A 24,479-nucleotide genomic window follows, 5' to 3' on the forward strand; every position below is an offset into this window, starting at 1 on the left:
GTTTTTTTGCAGAAAAATATGATAAGAAACCATTTTCTGCAAAAATTTGCCTTCTTTTTTAGGTGTGTGATTGTCAAAAAAGTTATGCATCCGGCTAATGAATGCAATCGACACCATCAAGTAGAGCCATTTTTTTTAAGTCTATACATTATGTATCTGTGAAGTATGCACAAAGCTGGAGACATAAGCTGTCTTAGAAAATCATGGATGTCCTTTGTCACACACTTTGGTGTTGTATTCATGTGTCCGTAACCGACTGCGTGAGCTAACGAGAACAGGGCACGGGAACTGTTCCCCTTCCTTCCTGGGAAGGCGACGATCCTACCTCTTCATAGGGTCTTTTCTCATTATTTTCTTCCTGTTGAACTGCTTCAATCCCTGCAGAGAGCGCTCACCCTCAGTAAAATGCAAAAGGAAGAAGAGAAGATTTAGAACCAAATGTACCAACCCATCCGTGGTCAGGGGGAAAGGTAGATTTTTCTTATAAACCCGTCGAGTGTAAAATCCATCCACGTGAACTTCCCATTTGTCTCTAAGATGTCCACTAACGACTGGTTCCCAGGCTTCTTGTCATTAGCTTCTCCAAGTCAGGGAGGAACCCTTGGATGCTGGTGGCTTCAGAGTTGTGTCTTTGGATGGACCAGAACGTGACTGTATCTTTCCAACCACTTCCCAGTGTGTGGAGCACACACAGGAGGGAACCCTCTGAGCCTCAGCTATGGAACCTGTAAACTGGGAATGGAAGCTATAAAGGGATTAAATCACGGCATACAGTAAAAGCACTTGGCCCACGGGTGACCTTGATACGTTTTGCCAGTGGGTGCTGTGGTGGGTTTCTGAGCAATGCTCACGGGCACAGGGCACTCTCCGTAATGCCTCCTCGCTATCTCAGAAAGCTGCTGCTGATGATCATGACCTGGTTCCAAAGCTTTGGAGAGAAAATGACTTTGAGTGTATTATTTTATGCGTAAGATAAATCACAAATGTTGCTGGTGAAAACTTTGCTACAAAGTAGAAAAGCATTTTTTTAAAATGCTCATTCACACACACGCAGTTCTTCAACCTGGAAAATTATCATGTCTCTAGCAGATTCTGAATAGATTATATCTGAAATGATATATGAAGACACCAATTTGGGACCTGCCATCTTTCCCTAAACACATGTATAACTAGTGTGTATTTTGATTTACATCCACCACTCATTCTAGGGTGCCACTGCTAATTGGAGCCCTTTTATTGGAGTGGGGGGGGTACAAGGGATTGAATTCAGGGGCACTCAACCCCTGAGCCACCTCCCCAGTCCTATTTTCTATTTTATTTAGAGACAGGGTCTCACTGAGTTGCTTAGGGCCTCGCTTTTTGCTGAGGCTGGCTTTGGACTCACGATCCTCCTGCCTCAGCCTCCCGAGCCGCTGGGATTACAGGCGTGCGCCACCACATCTGGCTGCAGCCCTTTCTATAATGCACTGGTTTGGGGTATGATTGCCACAGAATCCCAGCATTCTCTCATGGACAGAAAAAAAAAAAACATACATTAAGTACCCACCTTTCACCCTGAAGTCCTTGTGCTTGGCGGTGAGCTTTTCAAACATCTCATTAAATCTTGGCACAGTGATTCTTCATTTAAAACGAAGCCCACATTTATTCTCCATTTATTTATGATAAGACTGAGACTTACCCAAGGTCAGCACAAGTAGTAAGGGGCAGAGATGGTTGTCAAACTCTATCCACCCACAGACGTCCTCTCTTGTCCGCTGCGTGGGTAGGAAGGGTCTACCATCTGGACGCGGCTTTAATTAACTACTAAGAGACATTTCTAAATATTTTTCTCAAATCCTAAAGGATTGCAATATACTCTGAATACCCAGATCTCGTAGAGCTGAATGGAATTCATAAGTTCCAGAAGAAGAAGTAGGATCCAGTTCTTTTAAGCTCAGGGAAGGCAATTAAAAAAAAAATCATTGCATATAATACTTTTCTTTCCTGTTTCTTAAACCACGGTTGGTTTTGCCTAGACGAGACTGGATCTCTGTTATCTATTGGTCCTTGATTTTTGATTCAGCTCTGGAAATTGTATGGGATATCTTTAAAAAAAAAAATGTCGATAAGTCACTCTAAGAGCTTGTGTGCAGATGCGGCAATTCAAATGGATTCACTGTCTCGTTCAGGGAGAAGGATTTAAAATATGAAATCTACAATGAAGTTAAAAAAAAATCTCTGGCTTAAGTCTCTTTGAAGACCATTTCCTTAAGGAGAACAAAAATACGCTCCACCTTTACCTGGTGCCTATTGGATAAATTGTGATTTAGATTTTAGTGCCCTTTGGCTTTGTGCTGAGTAGGTGTGAGTCCTTCACACTCTTCTTAGATTTTGACTCTGGTGGTCCTTGGGTCCCGTGGTTAGGTAGCAGGTGGCAATTCTGCCCACTAAACTCTTGAGTTGCTATGGGACAGATTCTGTGTTCTCACAGTGTTTGTATCCTCAGCTGGTTTACTTTTGTAAACCTCTGAATCGCGAAAACAACAATGGCTAAATTTCCAACTTTCCTAATTCCTACGAAAGAAATCATTATGAATAACGGTAATTACTATGATTTTATCACATGATTGTGTTATGTAAAAAGATAAATAAAATTAGATCTGTTCAATGATGCGTTTATTAATTTTTGTATCCTGAGTCCTCCCTGAAACCAGAGGTGGATGTAGTAATGGCTGGGAGATGATCTAGGTTTCTCTGGATGGTCAGTCAGCTTTCCCACACTGTGACAGATGACCTGAGAAAATCCAGTCAGAGTAGGAAAGGTTTGTTTGGGTACTTGATGCCATTTTTTTTCTGGGCCTGACGGGGAGGTAGAACAACATGGCGGAGAAATGCTCCCAGTGATCTGCTTCCTCCAACTAACTTGCTGTTGCTTAAGTGTCTACCACCTCTCAATAGTGCCACCCACTGGAAACCAAGCCTTCCACCATGAGCCATTGGGAGCAGCCCAGTTCCAGACGATAACACGCTGCCCCTCACTAATGTCACCTTGTCACCTTTAGTGAGCTCGTGATGCCCCTCTTTTCTAGTCTGTAAAAATGGAAGGTAACTAACCGGTAGAACTGTTGTTAGGATCTCGTGTGGTAGTCACCTTACAATGTTTACCCAGTTGCCATCAGAAAGCAAGGGGTAAATGTCCCCTCAGGCTGGTGGGTACAGCCACATGGTTCATAGCCCCCCACGACACCTTGAGTCACAAGGGGTCCTTCCATCTGAAATCAGGACATTAAATTGTTTTAGATACCAATAAAGTGAAATGGCACTTAAGACCCTCCCATTTGGGAGGGTAAGAGAAAACACACCTTTGAACAATTGTGACACTTGATTAGATATGTCGAGTAATAATTGATTTTTAATTTGTTCCAATTAGTTACACAAGACAGTAGAATGCACTCTGACCCATCATACGTAAATGGAGTGTAACTTCTCACTCCTCTGGTTGTGCACGATGTGGAATCACACCGGGCGTGTGATCATAATGCACCTAGGGTGATAATGTCCGGTTCACTCTACTGTCTTTCCTAACCCCGTGCCTCCTTCCCCCTCCCTTCACTCCCCTCTGTGTAACCCAGAGCACTTCTGTTCTTACCTGGCCGCTCCCAATATGGTGAATTAGCATCCACATATCAGAGAAAACATTTGGCCTTTGGTTTTAGGGGGATTGACTTATTTCACTTAGTGTGATATTCTCCAGCTCCATCTATTTACCAGCAAATGCCATGATTTCATCCTTCTTTAAGACATAGTAGTACTCCATTTTGTGTAATTTGCCACATTTTCTTTATCCCTTCATCTGTTGAAGGGCACCTAGGCCAGTTCCATAATTTGGCTATTGTGAATTGAGCTGCTACAAACATTGACGTGGCTGTGTTCCTGCAGTATGCTGGTTTTAAGTCCTTTGGGTATCATCTTAGGAGTGAGATAGCTGGGTCAAATGGTGGTTCCATTCTAAGTTTTCTGAGAAACACCTTACCGCTTTCCATAATGGTGGCACCAATCTGCACAATGTGTGAGTGTGCCCTTTTCTCCACATCCTCGCCAACATTTCTTATTGCTTCTCTTTTCAATAATCGCCTTTCAGACTGGAGTGAGATGAAATCTTAGAGTAGTTTTGATCTGCATTTCTCAATGGCTAGAGACGTTGAACATTTTTCATACGTTTGTTCATCAGTTGTATTTCTTCTTCTGTGAAGTGTCTGTTCATTTCCCCAGACACCTCATGTACCAAGTGCTTATTTATTGCCTCAAACTGTCATCTTTGGGTTCATGCACATCTTATCTCTCTAAGCACACTTGACCTCATTGAAGGAAATAGGACTTCATTCCAAAAAGAGCCAGAAGTGTGCCTTCCCAATATTTAACAAAGTACACAAGAATGTCTCAAGAACTCTAGGTGTGTATCTATTTGTACTTATATATACATTTATACTATGTGTGTAATTATAAAGACAGTGTGTGTCATCTTCTAGGCATATATGAATACAGGGAAAGGAGTATAATTGTATACCATGGAAGGGCTCGTGAAGTGAACAGAACTGTTACAAAGCATGCATTTTCACCAGTGCACACCTGTAATCCCAGCGGCTCAGGAGGCTGAGGCAGGAGGATCGCAACTTCAAAGCCAGCCTCAGCAAAAGCGAGGTGCTGAGCAACTCAGTGAGACCCTGTCTCTAAATAAAATACAAAATAGGGCTGGGGATGGGGCTCAGTGGTCGAGTGCCCCTGAGTTCAATCCCTGGTACCAAAAAAAAAAAAAAAGAGAAAAGAAATCATGCATGTGCATTCTGATGATGATGTAAAATTACAGAGGAGTCGGTGGAGAGACCACAATATCTTCAAATCTCAATTTCTTCACCTCCATCTGCACCAGACAATTCCAGTTGAATCATCTGGAATGATGGGCGTGTTCTCCATCTGTGGTAGTCACTAACGCTGTGTGGCTATGGAGCACTTCAAATGTGGCTAGTCATGTCTCAGGAACGGACATGTGAATTTTACTGAACATTAGCTATTTTGACTCTAAATGGGCCCAGGTGGCAAGTGGCCACGTTAGTGGACCATCTCACTATAGAACCAAGGAGCAAGAGACAGCGTCAGTATGAGAAAGCCACATTCAGATCGCCTGCTGCAGGTGCTCCCAAGGGTGACTTCCCGCTCATCCCTCTTTTTTGGAAAAAGCGACCCTCTCCCACGATATCTCAGAACTTTAAATCTTAAACGCATTTCCCTTTATTTCTCCCAACAGATCTTGAGAACTTTAAGACAAGGACGAGGAGCACGGTGTCCGTCCGCCGAGGTCAGGGCATGGTACTGCTGTGTGGCCCGCCACCCCACTCTGGAGGTACCCATCCATGCGCCGCCGACACGTGCACATCTCACTGGCTGCTATTTTTCTTGCAGAATATTCTCCCCCTCGGCACCGGCCAAGGGGACAGTGTCCTTTAGAGAGATTCCCAGAGTCCCTTCCTGTGGAGGAAGAGCCATGGCGTACACCTCCCAAAATCAGGATAGGGAAATATCAGATTGTGCAAAGGTTCCTGCCCACGGCTGCTTGCCTGGCTCAGGGGGAAAGTCACCTGAATCAGTCAGAGTCACAATCTGCACTAAAGCGTCCAGATCTTGTTACCACTCGATTGGGTTAAAAAAAGAAAAAAAGAGAGGCCTGTTTCACTTGACCTCTCTGCTGGGGAGGAGCAAGAGGGATCTATGAGCGTTTCTGCTCCCAGCAAAGGTGGGGCATTTTTCCCTCCGACCACCAATTCTCCAACCTTCTGGACACGGATGGGGTGCCCCGTGGCTCCGTGGCCATGCTGACGCTAACGCAGAGTGGAGTTGGTGTCAGATCCCACAGAATGGAGGCTGCAACACTGGGTCCCATCAGGTGATCATGGCAAGCTTTCGACAAGCTATGTCTTCTTTGGGTTTCAGAGTTTATGAGAATGGTAGTTTATTCAATGTCTGTTGTGGGTTTGGAGGTGAGGTGTCCCCCCAAAGCTCCTGGGTGAGACAATGCAAGAAGGTCTGGAGGAGAAATGGTTGGGTTGTGAGAGCCTCAACCTGACCAGTGAATGGATCCCCTGGTGGGGGGAACTGGGTGGTGATCTGGAGGCAGGTGGGGTGTGGCTGGGGGAGGGGGGTCCCTGGGGTCCTGCCTTTGGGGTGTATATTTTATATCTGGAGAGGGGAGTCTGTCTCTCTGCTTCCTGATCACCATGTGGGCTGAGTCTCTCTGCCACTCTCTTCCGCCATGATGTCCTGCCTCACCTAGAGCCCCAAGGTATAGAGCCGGCTGTTCATGGACCCAGATCTCTGAAACCATGAGCCCCTAAATTAACTTTTCCTCCTCTACAATTGCTCTGGTCAGTCACAGCAATGAAAAAGCTGACTCAAACAGTGTCCCTTTACCCATTTATGTTAGGGATTCTGTAATGGATAAATATGAATGGCCAGATAAAGAGAGGAAGGGAAAGAGCCTGTGAGCACCAGACACAGATGTGAGGTTCCATTATTTAGGCACAATGGATCGAACCATTGGCGGATGATACCTGAGCTCCTTAGGCAGCCCCTCTTCCTCTCCCAGAGGTGGGGCGTGGGTGGTCAAGTGGAAAGTTCCAACTCTCTGGTTATATGATTATTCCCTGTGATCCAGCAGGTATCTATGGGGCCCACCAACAGCCACCTCACTAGCGAAAATGCGGGCGTGGTTATTAGGAATAACAAAAGATGCTTCTTTTCACTGATATCCCTCAGGGAAGTAAAAGGGATTTAGCAGATTTGTGCTAAGAACCCAAGGCGGGGGGGGGGGGGAATCGGGGGAAATATCAATTCATTTCAATCCAGCATTTGAACCTCAATTGTCGANAGTGAGATAGCTGGGTCAAATGGTGGTTCCATTCTAAGTTTTCTGAGAAACACCTTACCGCTTTCCATAATGGTGGCACCAATCTGCACAATGTGTGAGTGTGCCCTTTTCTCCACATCCTCGCCAACATTTCTTATTAACCACAATGACTCATTGTCAGACCAAGAACCAAAGTCACTTCATCACAGAATCCAAGATGGCTTTGTGGAGACCCAGCCACTAGATCAGTTAGGGATTTGTTTTGAGTGTAAAAAATTGAAAATCCTCTTCATTTTGGCTTAAATACATTAGACTTTGTTGTTCTCATATGCAAGACTGTCACATGTGTACGATCTAAAGCTGGCATGGGTGTGTGTGTGTGTGTGTGTGTGTGTGTGTACCCAGGTGTGGAACCCAGGGCCTCACACAGCGCTCTACAATCCTTATTTGGTTGATTGATTGATTGATGTTTGATACTGAGCATTGAATCCAGAGGTTTTAGCCACTGAGCCACATCCCCAGTCCTGTTTTACATTTTATTTAGGGACAGGATCTCACTGCGTTGCTTCGGACCTCACTAAATTGCTGAGGCTGTCTTTGAACTCGAGATCCTCCTGCCTCAGCCTCCCGAGTCACTGGAATTGTAGGCGTGCGCCATCACCGCGCCTGGCCTAACACAGTCATTTGAGGGTGTCTTGTAGGACACAAGCCCTTCCTCAGTTCCTTCTCTGAGGCTCTTAGTGTGCGCTCTGGCTGAGGCACAGGGTCTGCATTCCCATCCGGAAGAAACAGAAAGAGAGCAAGGATCAAAGGCAGAAGTTTTTCTTCATTTCAATTTACCTTGATTCTGAAGAGTCTGCTTTGCCTGAGAACCTTGCCCACATCCCATGGATCACCCCGGGGGGGCAACAGAGACGGAAAAATCAAGTACTTCCTGCAGATGCTTTCCTATCCCAAGACATACCAAGGTTTCATTAATAAGCACAAACATGGAGAGACATTAGGCAACTTTCCGTGTCTGTGCCAGGGACCTGTGATGACCTCAGAGCCAACGTGACTGCCCAGAGAGGGTTCAGGGGTGCGGAGGTTTGACAAGGAGGGATATCGATCAGGATCCCACAGAGGAGTGTGATGACTGGTTTGATCAACTCCACTCTTGCTGATTGAGGCTGACATTTACTGTGACACCTGCTGTCCCCATTATTGCCTTAATTTTCTATCTGGCCCTTCCATGTGATTGATGGAACCAATTTCGCAAGCTTAGAATTTGAAAAACACCCTTTTCTTTTGGTCAGATACTCAAAAGCTGTAACTCTTCTTTTCCATCCATCCACCTAACATTTCTATCACAAAATAACCATTAGCAAAATCTCGGAAAGGCTTGCACGTGAAGCATGTGGTACTCGGAGGCAGCTTAGACAGGAAGGCTCCCTGAATCTGGATCAAGAATGTGGAATTGTTAGGTTCTCTGGTTTTTGGAGATGAACACTGTATCCAAGTCTGATTGTTGTCATTCATGCTGGGAAATTTTTTTTTTTTTTTGTCTCTTTTGGACTTGACTAATTTTTTATGTTAGCCTCAGAAGCACTAAATTTGGAGTATAGGTGTGTATTCTTGTTCCAGTTCTGTTTCAGGTAATTATTTGAAAGCAAGCAAACATCTTCAAATCTGTATGCCTCACCCTATAAGTGAAGAGATTAAAGGGATCCTCAGATCCCTAATCATCACGTAGTTATTGCTCAATAAAAGCTAAGACTCTTCTTTGTGGAATATGTTTTGCATTATGGAAGGTCTGTCCTTTATGTAAGGAAGTCACTTCATCATGGACATACGTTTGGATTCAGGAGAAATTTCCTCAGACTCACGCGTCTCTTCCGCATATGAAATCTGATCAACATAAAAATGGAAGCTTTTGCTGGTTTCTTCTGTCCTACCAGAATGTTAAATCTCTTGTAATGTGGCGGCAACCCAGATAACTAATCTCGGAGGTATATTTGCAAAGCCCCGCTCCTTTCTGGAACTTATGACTTCAAGAAAGTTAAAACACAGGAGTGGGTGTTGCACAGTGAGCCCCCTGAGCATCCTGCCCTCAGAGAAATTTATTCCACATTTCCACAGACATCTCCTGAAACATGCTCGTCTCCGCGGGCAGCAGTTGGCAGCTCTGAAACCCAGTTCCTGGGGCTGTGCTGACATCCCTGACAGTCGTGACGGTGAAAGATGGGGAAATAAATATTCTCATTATGGGCGCTATTAGAGACACGGTGTGCTCAGAGTCACACTACGAGCAGGGGCAGGCCGAGCAAGGAGATTTTTCAACAAAGCAACAAGGAGAACCTTCAAGCTTGGAGCATCTCAGGCACCCATCACTTTGGGGTAGTAAGGTCCTTGTCTATCCGATGAAGTCTTTCCCTGAACCCCAGTTATGCAAAAGCCTTCCAAGTAGACCATCCAGCCTCGATTCTCTCATTCCTATGGCAAGCTGTGAATTACCTGAAAGCTGGCAGAGTCACCCCGAGCTCCTGGCTGTACCGTGCATTTTAGAAACCAGCATATGGTATCCCAGTTCCAATTGCAAAACATGCGGAGGGAAGGAAATGAGTCAGCCATTTATGATATCAGTGGGGTGCTCAGTCATGGCATGAAATCCATCCTAAGGGACGTTGCCTGTCCTGCTGCAAAAGCTGTGCCGTCTCAGAACCTCTTCAGAGAACACGGACATGGGCAGCCGTCAATCCGTTTTGAAAGGCCTGGTCTTTCTGACACGCCAGCAATGGCTGTGTGTAACATCTTTCTCGGCTCTTGGTTTCTGTCGATGAATTCGGAGATGACGTCACGGTATAGATTGTCACCATTGGATGTTGAGGCCAACACGGAAAGGAACAGAAATCACGCTGGCTGTCTTTGGCGCTCCTTTCCGTTAGAAACGGAGTTTCTAGAATGTTCTAGAATGTTCCGTCTGCGTTCTGCCAATTCCTGTAAATTCATTGAGCACCAGGGATGCATGACCTTTTGTGGAAGCTCTTATTAAATAGGGACAGAACTGAACTCCTAGGAGATTCTTCTTTCCAATGTTATTTAAAGTTCCCCAACTTTTCATCAGGGAAATTCTTACAAACTGTCCATCAAGGGAAGTTTTGATCCCATACATATTTTTAATATGTCACCAAGATCCTGGTTACTCAAAAGGTGGGTCCATGGACCAGCAGCACCAGTCTCATTTGGGAACTGGTTAAAAAGAGAATCTCAAGACTCCATCCAGGGCCCAGAATCAAAACTTGCTTGTAATAAGATCAAGGGTCATAGGTTGGGGGAGCCCTGAGCTCTGTCTTGTTGCTCCTACACATGCCCCACCTCTGCCTGCTGGTGGTTGGGCAATTTTAGATTCACTGGAGCAACCTATTAAAACCAGGGGTGTTAAGGTTTTGATGCAAGGTACCTCCCCAAAGCTCCTGTGTTTTCTGCAGAAATATTCAGAGGTGAGATGATCAGACTGTGCGAGCTGGAACTAATCTGTCCACCCTAGTTTGAATGACCTGGTGGTAACTATGGGCAGGTGGGGCATGAGGGGAGGAGGTGAGCCACTGGGAACTGTCCTGGAAGGGTGCATCTCCGCCCCCCCCCCNAATGAAGTCCGCACACATATTTGTACATATTAAACAGATAATCCAGATGTAAAAAAAAAAAAATCACGCAGGGCTTAGACTGTGAGAAGACTATTGATAGAGTTGACCTCGATGGTCATTTTGAGCAAATTCAAGAGCAACTTTTAAATATCAGAAGAATAGCTAAGTCCGCATTTTTATAAAGCCACGGTGTCAGAGCATGACCAGTTTATCTTGATAGATAGAAATTCCATAGGAATCCCTGAGAAGATATATGTGAGAAGCATTTGCTTCCCCGAGAGCTGTTAGGCGAAGGTAAACCGAGAATCACCGATTATCAGAGACGAATAGTTTTCTGATGTAACTTTGATGTGAGCTCAAGCCGATGAAAACGATCCCACCAAGTCTGACGGAGACAAGGATGTTGGGACGTTTTAATGGTGCAGATTGCTGCTACATTTATCATGTCTTTTTTATCTACAGGACAAAGAGGAAGCTTCCTTCAGCTATCTGAATACAGTGTGAGTATTTTGGGAGCCAAGATCCAGGAAGGAGGAGGCGCATACCACACGGAAGGGACTTTGTAAGTTTCCAGGAATGGAGGGAATATGTCGGAAGTACAGGGGCTGCTTCCTGACCCTGCCGTGAGCTCTGAGCACCTCTTTTCTTCCACCCTTCCACCATGAGGCTCTGCCTCCCCTTGGGTCCCGAGCAATGAAGTCCGCCATCTCTGGACTGAGACCCCAGTCAACTTTTCCTCCTCTAACTTGCTCTTGTAAGGTATTCTGGTCACGGTGACACAGATCCCTACAAACTGTCCATCCAAGGAGATTTTTCTTTTATCCATACCTTTCTTTATACGTCACCAAGATCTTTGCTACTCAGACTCTGGGTCCATGGACCAGCAAGCAGCACCAGCCTCACCTGGCCAAGTGGTTCGAGAGACAGACTCTCTGACTCCACCCAGGGCCCACTGAATCAGAACTTGCTCCTGGTAAGATCTCCCAGGGATCATATGTTGGGGGAAGCCCTGAGCTATGGAGCTGTGTCTGTGGCTCCGACCCAAGCAGAAGCACCTAGAATCCTTTGACTTCACGTTTTTGGTTGTACCCTAGGGGAAATCAACAAGGAAGAGATGGCCAGATTGTCTTGGGCATTCCTATTTAAAATAGCCTGTGTATTTGGCCAGCTCTTACTCTATTGTTAACGGTTCCAGAGTGACTTTTTTCGAGGCTTTATTTTTGAACTGCAAGGTGCTATCCTTTGGGTTCTAAGTATCACTGATGTCTAGTTACGGAGCCCACCCGGCATCTCAGGGCCCCCTTGGATATTGACGTCCACCTAGCTGGTGATTTGAAGAACTTTCCTGCAGGAAGCAGCCCCTGTACTTCCGACATATTCCCTCCATTCATTGAAACTTACAAAGTCCCTTCCGTGTGGTATGCGCCTCCTCCTTCCTGGATCTTGGCTCCCAAAATACTCACACTGTATTCAGATAGCTGAAGGAAGCTTCCTCTTTGTCCTGTAGATAAAAAAGACATGATAAATGTAGCAGCAATCTGCACCATTAAAACGTCCCAACATCCTTGTCTCCGTCAGACTTGGTGGGATCGTTTTCATCGGCTTGAGCTCACATCAAAGTTACATCAGAAAACTATTCGTCTCTGATAATCGGTGATTCTCGGTTTACCTTCGCCTAACAGCTCTCGGGGAAGCAAATGCTTCTCACATATATCTTCTCAGGGATTCCTATGGAATTTCTATCTATCAAGATAAACTGGTCATGCTCTGACACCGTGGCTTTATAAAAATGCGGACTTAGCTATTCTTCTGATATTTAAAAGTTGCTCTTGAATTTGCTCAAAATGACCATCGAGGTCAACTCTATCAATAGTCTTCTCACAGTCTAAGCCCTGCGTGATTTTTTTTTTTTTACATCTGGATTATCTGTTTAATATGTACAAATATGTGTGCGGACTTCATTTCATCTCTTGAGGGGGAAAAAAAAAAGGTATAACGTGACCTTAGGAGGAGTCAAGATTAAAAAAAGTACATATGAGATTACGTTGAGTAGTCAGGTTTTTTTTTTTCCAAATTGACTAGAGAATATTATCTTCTACTTATCTCACATGACATTTTAAGCACAATGTGAGATATTAAAAGTGGCTGTGAAGTTGGCCTTTGACTTAATTGTCATGAGAGGCTGTAGGAAGAGCTAGCCGTCCTAGGGCTGCGTTTTGATCTTTCTCTGCTCATAATGGGATCCTGCTTGCGGGGGCCTCTGGGAATGAGGAGGACCCAATAATCCCACTTTCCTTGTGGCATTCATTGCCCGTGGGGCGATCAGGGCAGGTGCCTAAATAGGAACCCAGTCTTAAAAGTACTTAATAACAAATGATAAATAATGGTGTCAGGATTGCAAGTCTTTGTGGATGGGCCCCTGCTGATGTAGCCAAGCCCCTTTCATGTGACTTGAGAAGTGACTTCCTGGAGAGATGCCTTACCCCTTGGAAATAATGTAAAAACCATAGGTGCCCAGTAAGTTAAGGCCAGCCTCCTTGGAAATCAGCGATTCAGAAGAGGCTCTTTGATCATGGAGGCAAAATGTGGACTTTGGCCGGATGTGATGGCGCACGCCTATAATACCCGCAGCTCAGGAGGCTGAGGCAGGAGGATCGCGAGTTCAGAGCCAGCCTCAGCAATGGTGAGGCGCTGAGCAACTCAGTGAGACCCTGTCTCTAAATAAAATACAAAGTAGGGCTGGGGATGGGGCTCAGTGGTGGAGTGCCCCTGAGTTCAATCCCTGGTACCAAAAAAAATGTGGGCTTTGTGATGTGGACATGGAACCCCGGGAGATGATGTTTGAAACGTGTGTTTGGGTGGCACTGAACTACTGCGGCTGGACCGTTCCTCAAGATTTTGGGGGATCGTCTGGCTTGTTTGAAGCTACAGTCTATAATGTAGTTCCTATGGAGGACACCGACCTACTTCTTAGCCAGGAAACTTTATCTATTCCCCTTAAATAGATGTCTCTCAATTCCATGAGAAAAGGCTGACATTTAGTTAGAGATAGGTCAAGCACCCGCCTACAGCATCTTTTTAAAAAAATAAATGGGGAATTAATACTCCTAAATCTTGTTTGATGTCCCTTGACAACGCTACTATGTTCCTTTGAAAGATGAACTTGGACTCATCAGAATGGGATCCATAATTCCCCCCTTTATCTGTCTTCCCACCTTGTCCATCAGAGGAGGCTCCAAGACATTAGAGATGGATCAGCCTAGAAGAATGGGACACAGGGAATGCTCTCCTGCATTTATTTAGCCTCCTCTTCTACCCACTGAACAGAAAAAAAAATGAGACACATTGATCAGCGGCTACTTTTTATATATTAGCTGACCCAAGGGCTGGTGGAGAGTTGCTTATTTTAGGGGGACAGGCTACGGGGAGTATCTGTCCTAAACACCAGGCACAGGATGCCTTTCCCTCAGCCGTGGGATCCATTAGCTCAAAAGAAGTCAGCAAAAGGAATTGGGGCCAGTCACCTGCTTCCCTGCTACAGCCTGAGACCGGAGGTGAATATTCCTGAGGTCACTTACCTCATTAAGTGCATTCTGTGCAGCCACGGACATGGTCTTCGCCTTTGAACTGACCTGTCGACTCGATTTAAACTTGAACGTTTCATGACTGTACTTCTGACTGCCTCCATGTCAAGGCTGTAGGAAAAACACGAGTTTGTCTAAGTAACAAACATTCCCCGTTCACCCAATAATTCTGCACCTTCTGGTGAGCCCTCAGTTTCTTAGATTAACCCCAAAGAGGACTGCTGGTCGTCTTTTTAGAAAAGTTCCCCCAAAGTAATAGCTGTCTATCTACTTCCTATCTTAAGTCTTCTTTTATTTCTACCCAAAGAGGTGTTTAAGCTGTTGTTGAAACTATAGCAAGTCTAGAAATAGACTCACCCACTTAATAAACAGGAGTTAATGTGATATAATTCATTCCGTTGCCTAAAAGGATCATTTAATTTTTTAAAATGACTGGTAAATTTTAAGGAATTATTTTTTCTATCTCTTCTTTCCTTTCATGCAAAGGTTTCCATGTAACAACTCTAATTAGTTAATGATGGCCCCAATTTCTCCACCTCTCTCCTGACAGTCACTCTATACTTATTTTCATAATAGATACAATGTGATCTGTAGATTTTTTAAAAAACTCTTTTTTAAGTAGTAGTTGCACAAAATACTTTATTTGTTTATTTTTATGTGGTGCTGAGGATCGAACCCAGTGCCTCACATGGGCCAGGCAAGTGCTCTACCACTGAGCCACAACCCCAGGCCCTGGATATATAGATTTTAATCCAAGTGAGGAACGTCTCTGTTTTCTTTTCAAACATCCCCACCCCTTGAAAATAAAAAAAATAATAATGATAATTAATTTTTTAAAAAAGATGATCTCTAGGTCAGATCTGTAGAATTAGAAGTTCAATGATTAGGGAAAGTCAGAGGCAAGCACATTAGTATCAAAAGGAATTAGCAACCAGGCGCAGAGGTGCACGCCTGTCATCCCAGCAGCTCAGGAGGCTGAGGCAGGAGGATTGCAAGTTCAAAGCCAGCCCCAGCAAAAGCGAGGCGCTAAGCAACTCGGTGAGACCCTGTCTCTACATAAAATACAAAGTAGGGCTGGGGCTGGGGCTCAGTGGTGGAGTGCCCCTGAGTTCAATCCCTAGTACCCCCCACCTATAAAAAGGAATTGGCCTTTGGAAAGTGGGTCCATACCCCTGAATGACCAAGCCACTGCGATCCTGCACAGGCTGAACCACAGGCAGAGCTCGCTTCCAGGGGCCTCTGGCCTAAAAAGCACTGAGGGACGGTCTCGTGTGGGAACACAGGAGCGCGCTGGGACATGAAGGGTTCGGAGATGTGAGAAGCACATGAGGCACCCACGGGAGAGCTACCGGGGAGGTACCAGTCGGAACAGAACAAGTGATCAACCCTGCTCTCTCAGCAACATGAAGCCGGCTGAGCGTTTTATAAATAATCCAGGGGACAGTCACCGCGGGATACGTGGAGCCATTCTTGTTTTGATGCTTGCTGGAAATAGACTCAAGGATGCTCATCTTGGCAGCTAAGAAAAGAAATGAGCAGTTGCAGCAGCGATTCCCGCAGCGAGTCAGATTTTTGGTCAGGTCCGTGCATCATGATGCTGCGTGGACCTAGGCAGGACAGCCATGCGGCGCTCTCACAGTGAGGACATGGGGCTGTCCTGGAAGTTGAGAGAGACTCTGGTGAGGTGCTCAGAGGAGGCATGGGTACTGTGGTCAGGGATCCGGATCCCGCGTCTCTTAGCCACAAATAAGAAGTTGAGCTTTTTTTTTTTTTTTTTTCCTGGTACATCTATTTTTAACTTTCCGAGTTTGGTTTTCAGCTATTTGGGAATAGAATTATAGAAGTGGACCAAGTTCAAGAACAGAGAATGCTGTCTCTGTGAGCAAGCTAAGTCCCCTCTCAGACACAGAGAATATTATAGCATCTTGTCTATGGATAGGGTCAAATCCTTTGATTCTGTACAATATTGTATGAATATTGGTTTAAAAGAAAAATGATTGAATCAGCCAGGCATGCTGGTGCCTGTAATCCCAGCAGCTCCGGAGGCTGAGGCAGGAGGATGGCGAGTTCAAAGCCAGCCTCAGCAAAAGCAAGGCCCTAAGCAACTCCGTGAGACCCTGTCTCTAAATAAAATACAAAGACGGGCTGAGGATGTGGCTCAGTGGTAGTGCCCCTGAGTTCAATCCCCAGTGCCAAAAAAATACAAAGTTCAATTTAAGTGGTTCTGTATTTATCAAGGACAAACGGTGTAGGTGAGACACTTACTGGAACAGTCAAGCAGATTCAAGTTTACCATGTTCGCTGATGACTTGGACATTTGTAGAATAATTACAAAACTCCAAATGAAGTGGTTGCGTTTAACAGAGAGACCGACTTAGCCTGTGTTATGGACTAAAAGAAATGTTGAGTCTAATTCAGAGGCTGATCAGAGCCTGTTCAGATCTTGGGGACATAATGGTTGCTTAAAAAAAAAATGAATTGCCATTCTATGCAGAACCCAGAAAGATCTTGCCTTCTCTGGCTGTAACACACCCTGTTTTTTTTCTCACATCCGCTAGTTGCAGATTAACACATTATCACAATCTCCACCATCAAAATTAACCCCTGGAGAGGAGGGGTGTTATAAGAACGCTCCACAGGAATTCATAGATCCGCATGGCAGGCTCTGCTGGAGCCATAGTTAGAGCTGATTATGTGGCATTTCAGAGCTCGCCAAAGGCTGGCTCCGTTGTGAAATAACTTGGAATTTGCACACTTTCTTATTCTTTCAAACCAACCCATATTCTAGGGAGCACCTTGGAAAGACCAAGTTGCTTAGGTTATGGGTGTTCGAAGCTGGGTTCTGGTCATTTCACACAAAGCAAGCTTGCCTTTTGAAAAGACTTTAAAACAACACCAAGTCGCTCATTTGCATAGCACATTTCTTCCTTCTGTAGTTTCTGCCTGCTGAAAAATGAGGCAGGTCCGAAGCACCTCTGAAATCAGCACCTCGCTATGAAGAAGGACATTCGCGCCCTTTCTCTGGGGGTCTTGCTACCTTGCAAAGTTATTTTATCTGCTCCCTCTCTCTCTCATGCCCAAAGTTCTATCTGCAAGACAGCACCCCTTCTAAATGTGGAGCTTTATTTTAGTTTGCTTTCATTCTAACAAGTTCTAGTGAAATACAGAAATTTGAATTTCAAGGGTGAGGAAAATAAGTGGATTTTTATTTTCTTTTTGGATAGCAGAGATTGATCCCAGGAGTGCTTAACCACTGAGCCACATCCCTAGCCCCTTTTTATTTTTTTTTTATTTAGAGACAGGGTCTCGCTGAGTTGCTGAGGCTGACCTTGAATTCTCCTGCCTTAGCCTCCCAAGCCACCAGGATTACAGGGTTGCACCTCCGTGCCCAGCAAATAGATTGTTTTTAAAAAGTAAAAGGAAGTGACTTTGGCAGAACTGATGAGATACTAAACCTTGTAGTAGATGCAGCAGATTCAGGACCAAAATGGTCCTCCCATCTTGTGGCCTCTAGATCTGGGTGGAAAAGGAGGGTAATCAGATAATCACACTGAGATAGGTGCTCTAGGTTATGGGGTGAGGGGGAGAGAGGGAGGGGAGTCAGAGAAGGGTCCCTTGGGGAAGTATTTGTGGGGGTCAGATTGATGTAGGACAGATGAGGCTTAACAAAAAAACAGGTTTATTGGCTGTGGCCAGTCCAGAGTGTGGCTCATGCCAAAATTTTGTCCTTTCAACAATGAGTCTAGGAATTCTTTGAACTTTCTACCTGATGGGAGGGTAGGCCTCAGGAAATAGGAAGTCTAACCACCTTTGAGCTCTTTTGCAGAAACCTTTTGCTGACATTCTGTTAATAATTATGGTGAGGTCTCTAGAGAAGCTTAGTTAAGATTCTTTGGTGGAGGTGGATGCACCCCTACAAGATCCAAAGGATTTAGGGGTAGAAGGGGAAGACGATATTACCGGCAAAGCAACACTAGACGAGTCTAGAGCGGGCAGTTAGTCCAACGAGGTTGACCTCACACCTTCAGTGTGGACACAGAGGAAAACTACAGTGGTTACAGAAGTATTGGAACGTTCTATCTTGGACATCATTACTCCAAGTACATACAGGAAGACACGAATGGTGTGACTCTACGTTGTGTACAACCAGAGATATGAAAAACTGTGCTGTACATGTGTACTATGAACTGGAATGCATTCTGCTGTCATAGATGACAAATTAGAAATGAAATGCATTTATTTAAAAGAAAGAAAGAAAGTTCTATCTTGGCTCCTCCAAATCTTATGACATTGGTAAAAGCCCAACACCAATAATTTGGAAACAGAAAATAGCCATGAAATTGCCTCAGACTTGAAGATCTAAGGTGGGGATTCAGAAGCCCCATGCAGCGTGTTGGAAGAAATGAAGGATGCATCCTTTGGGGGGGGGTTGGTGACCCCAAGTCCTGGGTGGAATCACAACCCATGTTCATAAAGAGTTAAATAGGAAACCTCCATCGTGGGGTCTTGGAAGATCCCCAGTGATGAAAGGTACAGGAAGGAGGGAGAAATATCAGAAGAAGCAAAACAAAACAGAACCAGAAAAATAAAATTGCCTCTGAAAGGGATTCTACCAGAAAGTAGGATAATTCAAGGAGGCGACTCTTGTGGTTTTTTTCAGTCAAGAACAAGAAACCGTGGATTCCATGAAACAAATATGATCGTGGAAGAAGCTCCCTCCAATACAGACGGAGGTTTGCAGGGAGTTGGAAAGGTTAGAAATGAAAGAATTAAAATCTGCGACGCAGAATCCGTGAAAAGGCAAATGAGCATCGTAGAAAATGGAATTACTAGTAAGCATGACCAGCTAGATAAGGCTTTGTAAAGAAGGCAGAATGGAGGTGATCATGATCAGCAAGCTGTGTAAACATGGCAATTAGGGAGAAGATTTCCAACGTGCATGTCATCTCTGGGATTCATAAAGGTCCACACTCTGTGAATACACCCTGTCCTGTCATTAATACCATTGCAGCCCATTGAGTTTTGAATAGTAACAGCATATTGTGCTGCTTCCTCTTTCAGAGAAAACAAAATGTGATTATAACCCTCCTTTTAATAATTTGGGAAAATAAGGATGAAGGTAGGAAAAAAAATAACGGGGTATGTATCTTCTAAGTTGTTGGAGAGGATAAAATCATACAAGTTGTAATCGGCTTGTTTAACCACAGACTAAAAAATAAAGATGTGTCCCCCCCCAAAAAAAAAAGCACAAATGAAAATATGACATATGTAACAGTAGATAGGTTATGGCAGAATATAAAGTGATTTCACGTCCATATTAAATCCGAGAACCTCAGATACGGTTAAGATCTATATAATCTAACCAACCTGTGATGGCATTAAATAGCTATTCTACTAACAAAACAGATTTTTTTTTGGAAAAAACTTTTTTAGTTATAGATGGACACAATACTTTTATTTTATTGATTTATTTGTATGCGGTGCTGAGGATCAAACCCAGTGCCTCACGCGTGCTGGGCGAGCGCTCTACCACTGAGCCACAACCCCAGCCCCCAAAATGAATTTTAAAAAGAAAAAAATATAGAATGGTAGAATTATGAATTTCAGATGAAGCATTATTCACACGCAAGAACTTTAAATAAGCAATAGTGATTTTTTTTAAATGCCCCCAAAACAATGAAGACATTCCATTTATGTTATTTTAAACACCATAAAAGATAGGGTCAAATAGATAACACCAAAAATTTAGAAGTACAAGGAGAAACCACTGATACATTGTTATTGAACTTGATTGGTCAAGTAAATAAAAATAAGGATGTGAAGAATTAGAATAATCTGCTGTGAGTCCCTGTCTCAAAATAAAATAAATTAAAAAGGATAGGGATATGGGTTAGTGGCAAAGCATCCCTGGGTTCAAACCCGGATGCAAAATAAGTAAATAAATAAAATAAAATAACCTGACCAAGATGGCAAAAGAGGCAGTGGTCTCACAAAAGTTTCTAACACATGCTGGATAGTGTACATCAGGAAATATTTTAAGTGCTTTGACAGGTATTAACTCATTTAGTCCTTAGAACCACCTTAGAAAATAGGTGCTATATCTGCCATATAGATGAGAAAAGAAAAAAAAAAGTGTTCAAATAAATATGATGTTTCTTAGCATCTTATGCTATATATTTTAGAATATGTATAGAAAACAGGGTAAAATTTCAAAAGTATAGAACTCAATAGAAACCAAAAAAACAGGATGTGTTAAAATTCCTACCCACATTTCAGGTTAAAAATATAAAAACAAAAATTGAAATAAAAAGTAAATATTTTTTTACGTAATGAAAAGTTAAAAAAAATAAAATAAAATGTTCTTGCTAAATAATAGCCAGCACCATACTTAGTAGAGGACCTATAGATGAATAAGAAGGAAACAGTGTTCATGATTATTGAAGCTAGATAATGATACCTGAGGTCTCATTGTACCAAGATTGCTTCTTTTGTTATTTGAATAGATGTCAGATGTTATTTAAATATATTTTGATTTCCAACGTTCCTTTTTTTTTTTTTTTTTGGTACCAAAGATTGAACCCAGGGTCACTTGACCACTGAGCCACCTCCCCAGCCCTATTTTGTATTTTATTTAGAGACAGGGTCTCACTGAGTTGCTTAGTGCCTCGCCATTGCTGAGGCTGGTTTTGAACTCTCAATCCTCCTGCCTCAGCCTCCTGAGCTGCTGGGATCACACTCATGTATGCCCCCATACGCAGCTGATTTCCAACATTCCTTAATAATGAATTTAAGGTTTTTAATTTACTTTAGGGAATACTTTTTATAAATTCATATTTGGGGCTAACATGCAAATTCCTATACCAAAAAATTTTTTTAAAGAATATGATTGAATTTAGTGATCTCCCATGTGGCCATGAGGGCAGATTTTACATGGTTTTCCAAAAGAAAAAGAAAAAGAAAAATCTTATTGCAGCCTATGGAGGAAGGAGCTATTTCTGCTGTCTAGAAATTTCCACAATGCTTGGACACATGGGTCTCCTGAAAATCTTATAGCTCTTCTCTTACTTTATTTTTTATTTTATTTTTTATTTTTTTCAATTTCAAAATCACTCCGAATGCTCAAGCTGAAATAGATGTCCTTGCTACCTTGCCTTGAGAGATGGGTATCGCTGGAAATGCCAGGGTTGGCAGGAATCCGCTTTGCTTCTGCCTGGGGCTATGCTGACTCTCGGGTGGCAGGCCCTTGCCGTGTTACGGGGGCAAATGTGCAGTGATGTGCATGAAGTCTGCTCCCAGCAAGGCTCAGACGACTTGACTTGACTTTCTGCAGGAAATTTTTTTTTTAAAAAAAGACAGAAACACCCCAGTTCCCGGATGTCACCGTAGCCTAGTTAAGAGAATTGCTCCAGGGGATCGCAGAATGCCAAGCGGACCCGCCGCTCACTTTCAGGTTAGAAAACTTTAAATTCAAGTGGACGTTGCTTCTCTTCTCATTTCCATACTTATCTCAACTGGGGAAGTTGGGTGTTGGCCACAGAAAAAAATCAACCAGTGAAATACAATATAGAGAAGATGGGAGAAATCTGTGCTCCCACCCAGGCCTGCAATTGCTACTGTGTGAAGTCTGCCATGTTCTCCTGGATAGCAGATACCATACCCAACTTGCTCCATGCTGGTAGACCTTTTGCTTTTATTTTCAACAAAATCCAATGTATCTAGCAACAGTTTTTAACAGGAATAAAAATGTATATGCAATTAACATAGGTGATCTTGTCATGAACTGGCATTTCAGATAGCGCGTAAAACAGAAAAATGAGAAATTATATCCCACCTCTGTAGGATATAGCAAAGTGCATAAATGCATTCTGCTGTCATGTTTGACTGATTAAAACAAATTTAAAAGTTTTAAAAAATAAATGAATATATTTTAAAAAAAGAATTAAGATCAAGTCTGAATTTAATGCAGAGGCTCAGGACTAAACAGGCTAGAGGAAAGCAGAGAATGTCCTTCCATCAGTTTTCTAATCATGAACACCTTCCTTCACTTCAGGAAAACACATAGAAACCCCTCCACCATTAAGTATCCCACGTGACCTCTCCGGTTTGAATATCAGAGTCGATTCATTGAGCTTAAAATACATAATGCTTTCCTGTGGTTCTGCTCATATTTTCAAAATGACAGTGAATGACCCCATTAAGATAGAACCAGGTAAAGCTGGGTGCAGTGGCACATGCCTGAAATATCCCAGCAGCTCTGGAGGCTGAGGCAGGAGGATCACAAGTTCAAAGGCAGCCTCAGCATCAGCGAGGCCCTAAGCAACTCAGTGAGACCCTGTCTCTAAATAAAATACAAAACAGGGCTGGGGAGGTGACTCAGTGGTTGAGTGCCCCTGAGTTCAATCCCCAGTACCCACCCCCCCCAAAAAAAAAATAGAACCAGGTAAGACTCAAGTTAATCCTCCCTAATCCTGGCTTTAAAAACTCTGGTCTTCACTGTGCACAAGTGTCTTTAATCTAAGCAGTAAGTAAAGGGTCCTCCTGATCACCTGTTTCTCTAGGGTCCCCAATACTCTTATTCCAGCAGAAGCAGAAAAACATTGTAAAATAAATGAATTGAATAATCAAAATAAGAAAATAATAAAGTTAAAAGAGTTTCTGTCGACAGACGGCAAGAGTAGATTTGCCTTTCAGACCCTGGATGTCTTTGGAAAAAAAACAAAAACAAAAATTAGGGACTATTCTGGGGGTTGACCCTGGGATGTGTCATGGATGCATGGCTCTTGTAAGCTGTTACCTCTTCATCACCCAGGAGCCCAGATCTTGAAGCAGACTAACGATCCCCTGCTGACTCTCTGCTCCGCTTGCAGTGATGCCTTGCACACATCTGTCAGCCCCACCTCCCACGGGGACCCTACGAAGTTGCCAAGCCTGACATCCCCACCTTAACCGCACGATGACTCTCCCCCATTAATATTGGACTGTCCCCGCTGCAGTAAGCTCCGAATTTCCTCCCCAACACCAGCTGCTTCTCCTCTGATGTGCTACTAGGCCTGTCATCGGAGAAACAGCTGAGAAAAGGCATCCGGCATCTGTAACTCACAGGGGGTCCGTGAAAATTAAAGCAGGTAGATTGTCCTCTCAAAAGAGAAGTTTCTGGAAATAACTAAGGAATGAGTGTCCTGCTAATGGCCTCCTTCCCCTCCCTGGGCAATTTTTTAAAAATTCACACACACACACACACACACACACACTGATACACACCTCCTAAATTTTTATTTAAGAGCTGCATTAGTCATGGTTGATACTGAATTCTTGGAGAAAGAGCACAATTATTTTGAAAACACTGATTCTTTCTGAATCTGCAGATGATGTGTCCTAAGATGTGACAGCTAACTATGGGTGAAGATGGGTTTTCCAATTAATGCTTTCGAAAATTCTCAGGAGTAGATGGAAAATACTTTTTTAAGATTCGGGCTGAAAGTCGGTCCATGTATTTTTAGACACAGGTAAAAACAAGAGATGGGATACGGGGAGGCTGGGAAGAAAGATGGGAAGACCCCTGGGGCCGGCCAGCTTGTTTTTACTTTGATACAGAAGGAGAGAGGGAGAGGGAGAGGGTGGGAGGGAGGAAGAGAGAGAGAGGAAGAAGAAAGAGGAGGAGGAGGAGGAAGGGGAAGGGGAGAAGGAGAAAGGAGGGAAGAAAAGAGAAAGAAATGAGAGCCCCCAGGAGCTGGGGGTGCGGCTCAGTTGGTAGGGTGCTGGCCTTCTGTGCCCAAGGCCCTGGGTTCAATCCCCAGCACCACACAAGAAAAAAAAAATGGAGGTGATCAAGTCAGGAATAGGTGGACCTTGTAGGTGAGTGATTTTTTTTTAATCTCTGGAGCTCATAAATACTGGAAGATTCATTGTTTCTCTGGGCAGATCACCTGTGAATTTCCTATAGAAGTAACTTCCCCTGTTCACAGCATAGAATAGGGCTCCAAAAGTTTCAGAGACCACTCCACCATCAAACCAAAGTTCAGGCAGAGAGGGGACAGCAGAGGATCAAGAAGAATGTGCAGAACTAGAGAGCACACGTGTCATCAAAAAAGGGGGAGGCACGTGTTGACCCCAGGGTACCCAGGGGGGTGTTCTTAGCTCAATGAGACAGTCTGACGGATGTGGTTACAGTGTTCACACTTGGCACATGACTGACTGAAGGACCAGGAAGTCCATGCCACTGGCGTCTTTGATGGGATCCCCTGGAGAAGTTTCATCAGTAGTGCAGGGACATTTTGGCTTTTGGAAAAACAAAATGTGTCATCTCAGGAGCAAGGAATTCAAACTCCTGTCACCAAGTGCAGAGACTCCTGATTTATTTAGATGGTGCCTATCTTAAATAGGGGCCAA

General features: G+C 43.8%; 1 protein-coding gene across 5 annotated transcripts in view; it reads left to right on the forward strand.

Annotated features, from left to right (window-relative positions):
* The window catches only part of LOC107150034 (contactin-4), an 874,282-nt gene that overhangs the window by 653,749 nt on the left and 196,054 nt on the right, over window positions 1-24,479 (forward strand). For all 5 annotated transcript variants that reach the window (XM_048787029.1, XM_048787028.1, XM_048787027.1 and 2 more), the window contains one exon: window positions 5,285-5,380. In XM_048787029.1, the coding sequence (XP_048642986.1) occupies window positions 5,285-5,380 (96 nt within the window). The remainder of the gene's footprint in view (window positions 1-5,284; window positions 5,381-24,479) is intronic.

This window comes from Marmota marmota, unplaced genomic scaffold, assembly GCF_001458135.2.
Source record: "Marmota marmota marmota unplaced genomic scaffold, marMar, whole genome shotgun sequence".
NCBI lineage: Eukaryota > Metazoa > Chordata > Mammalia > Rodentia > Sciuridae > Marmota > Marmota marmota.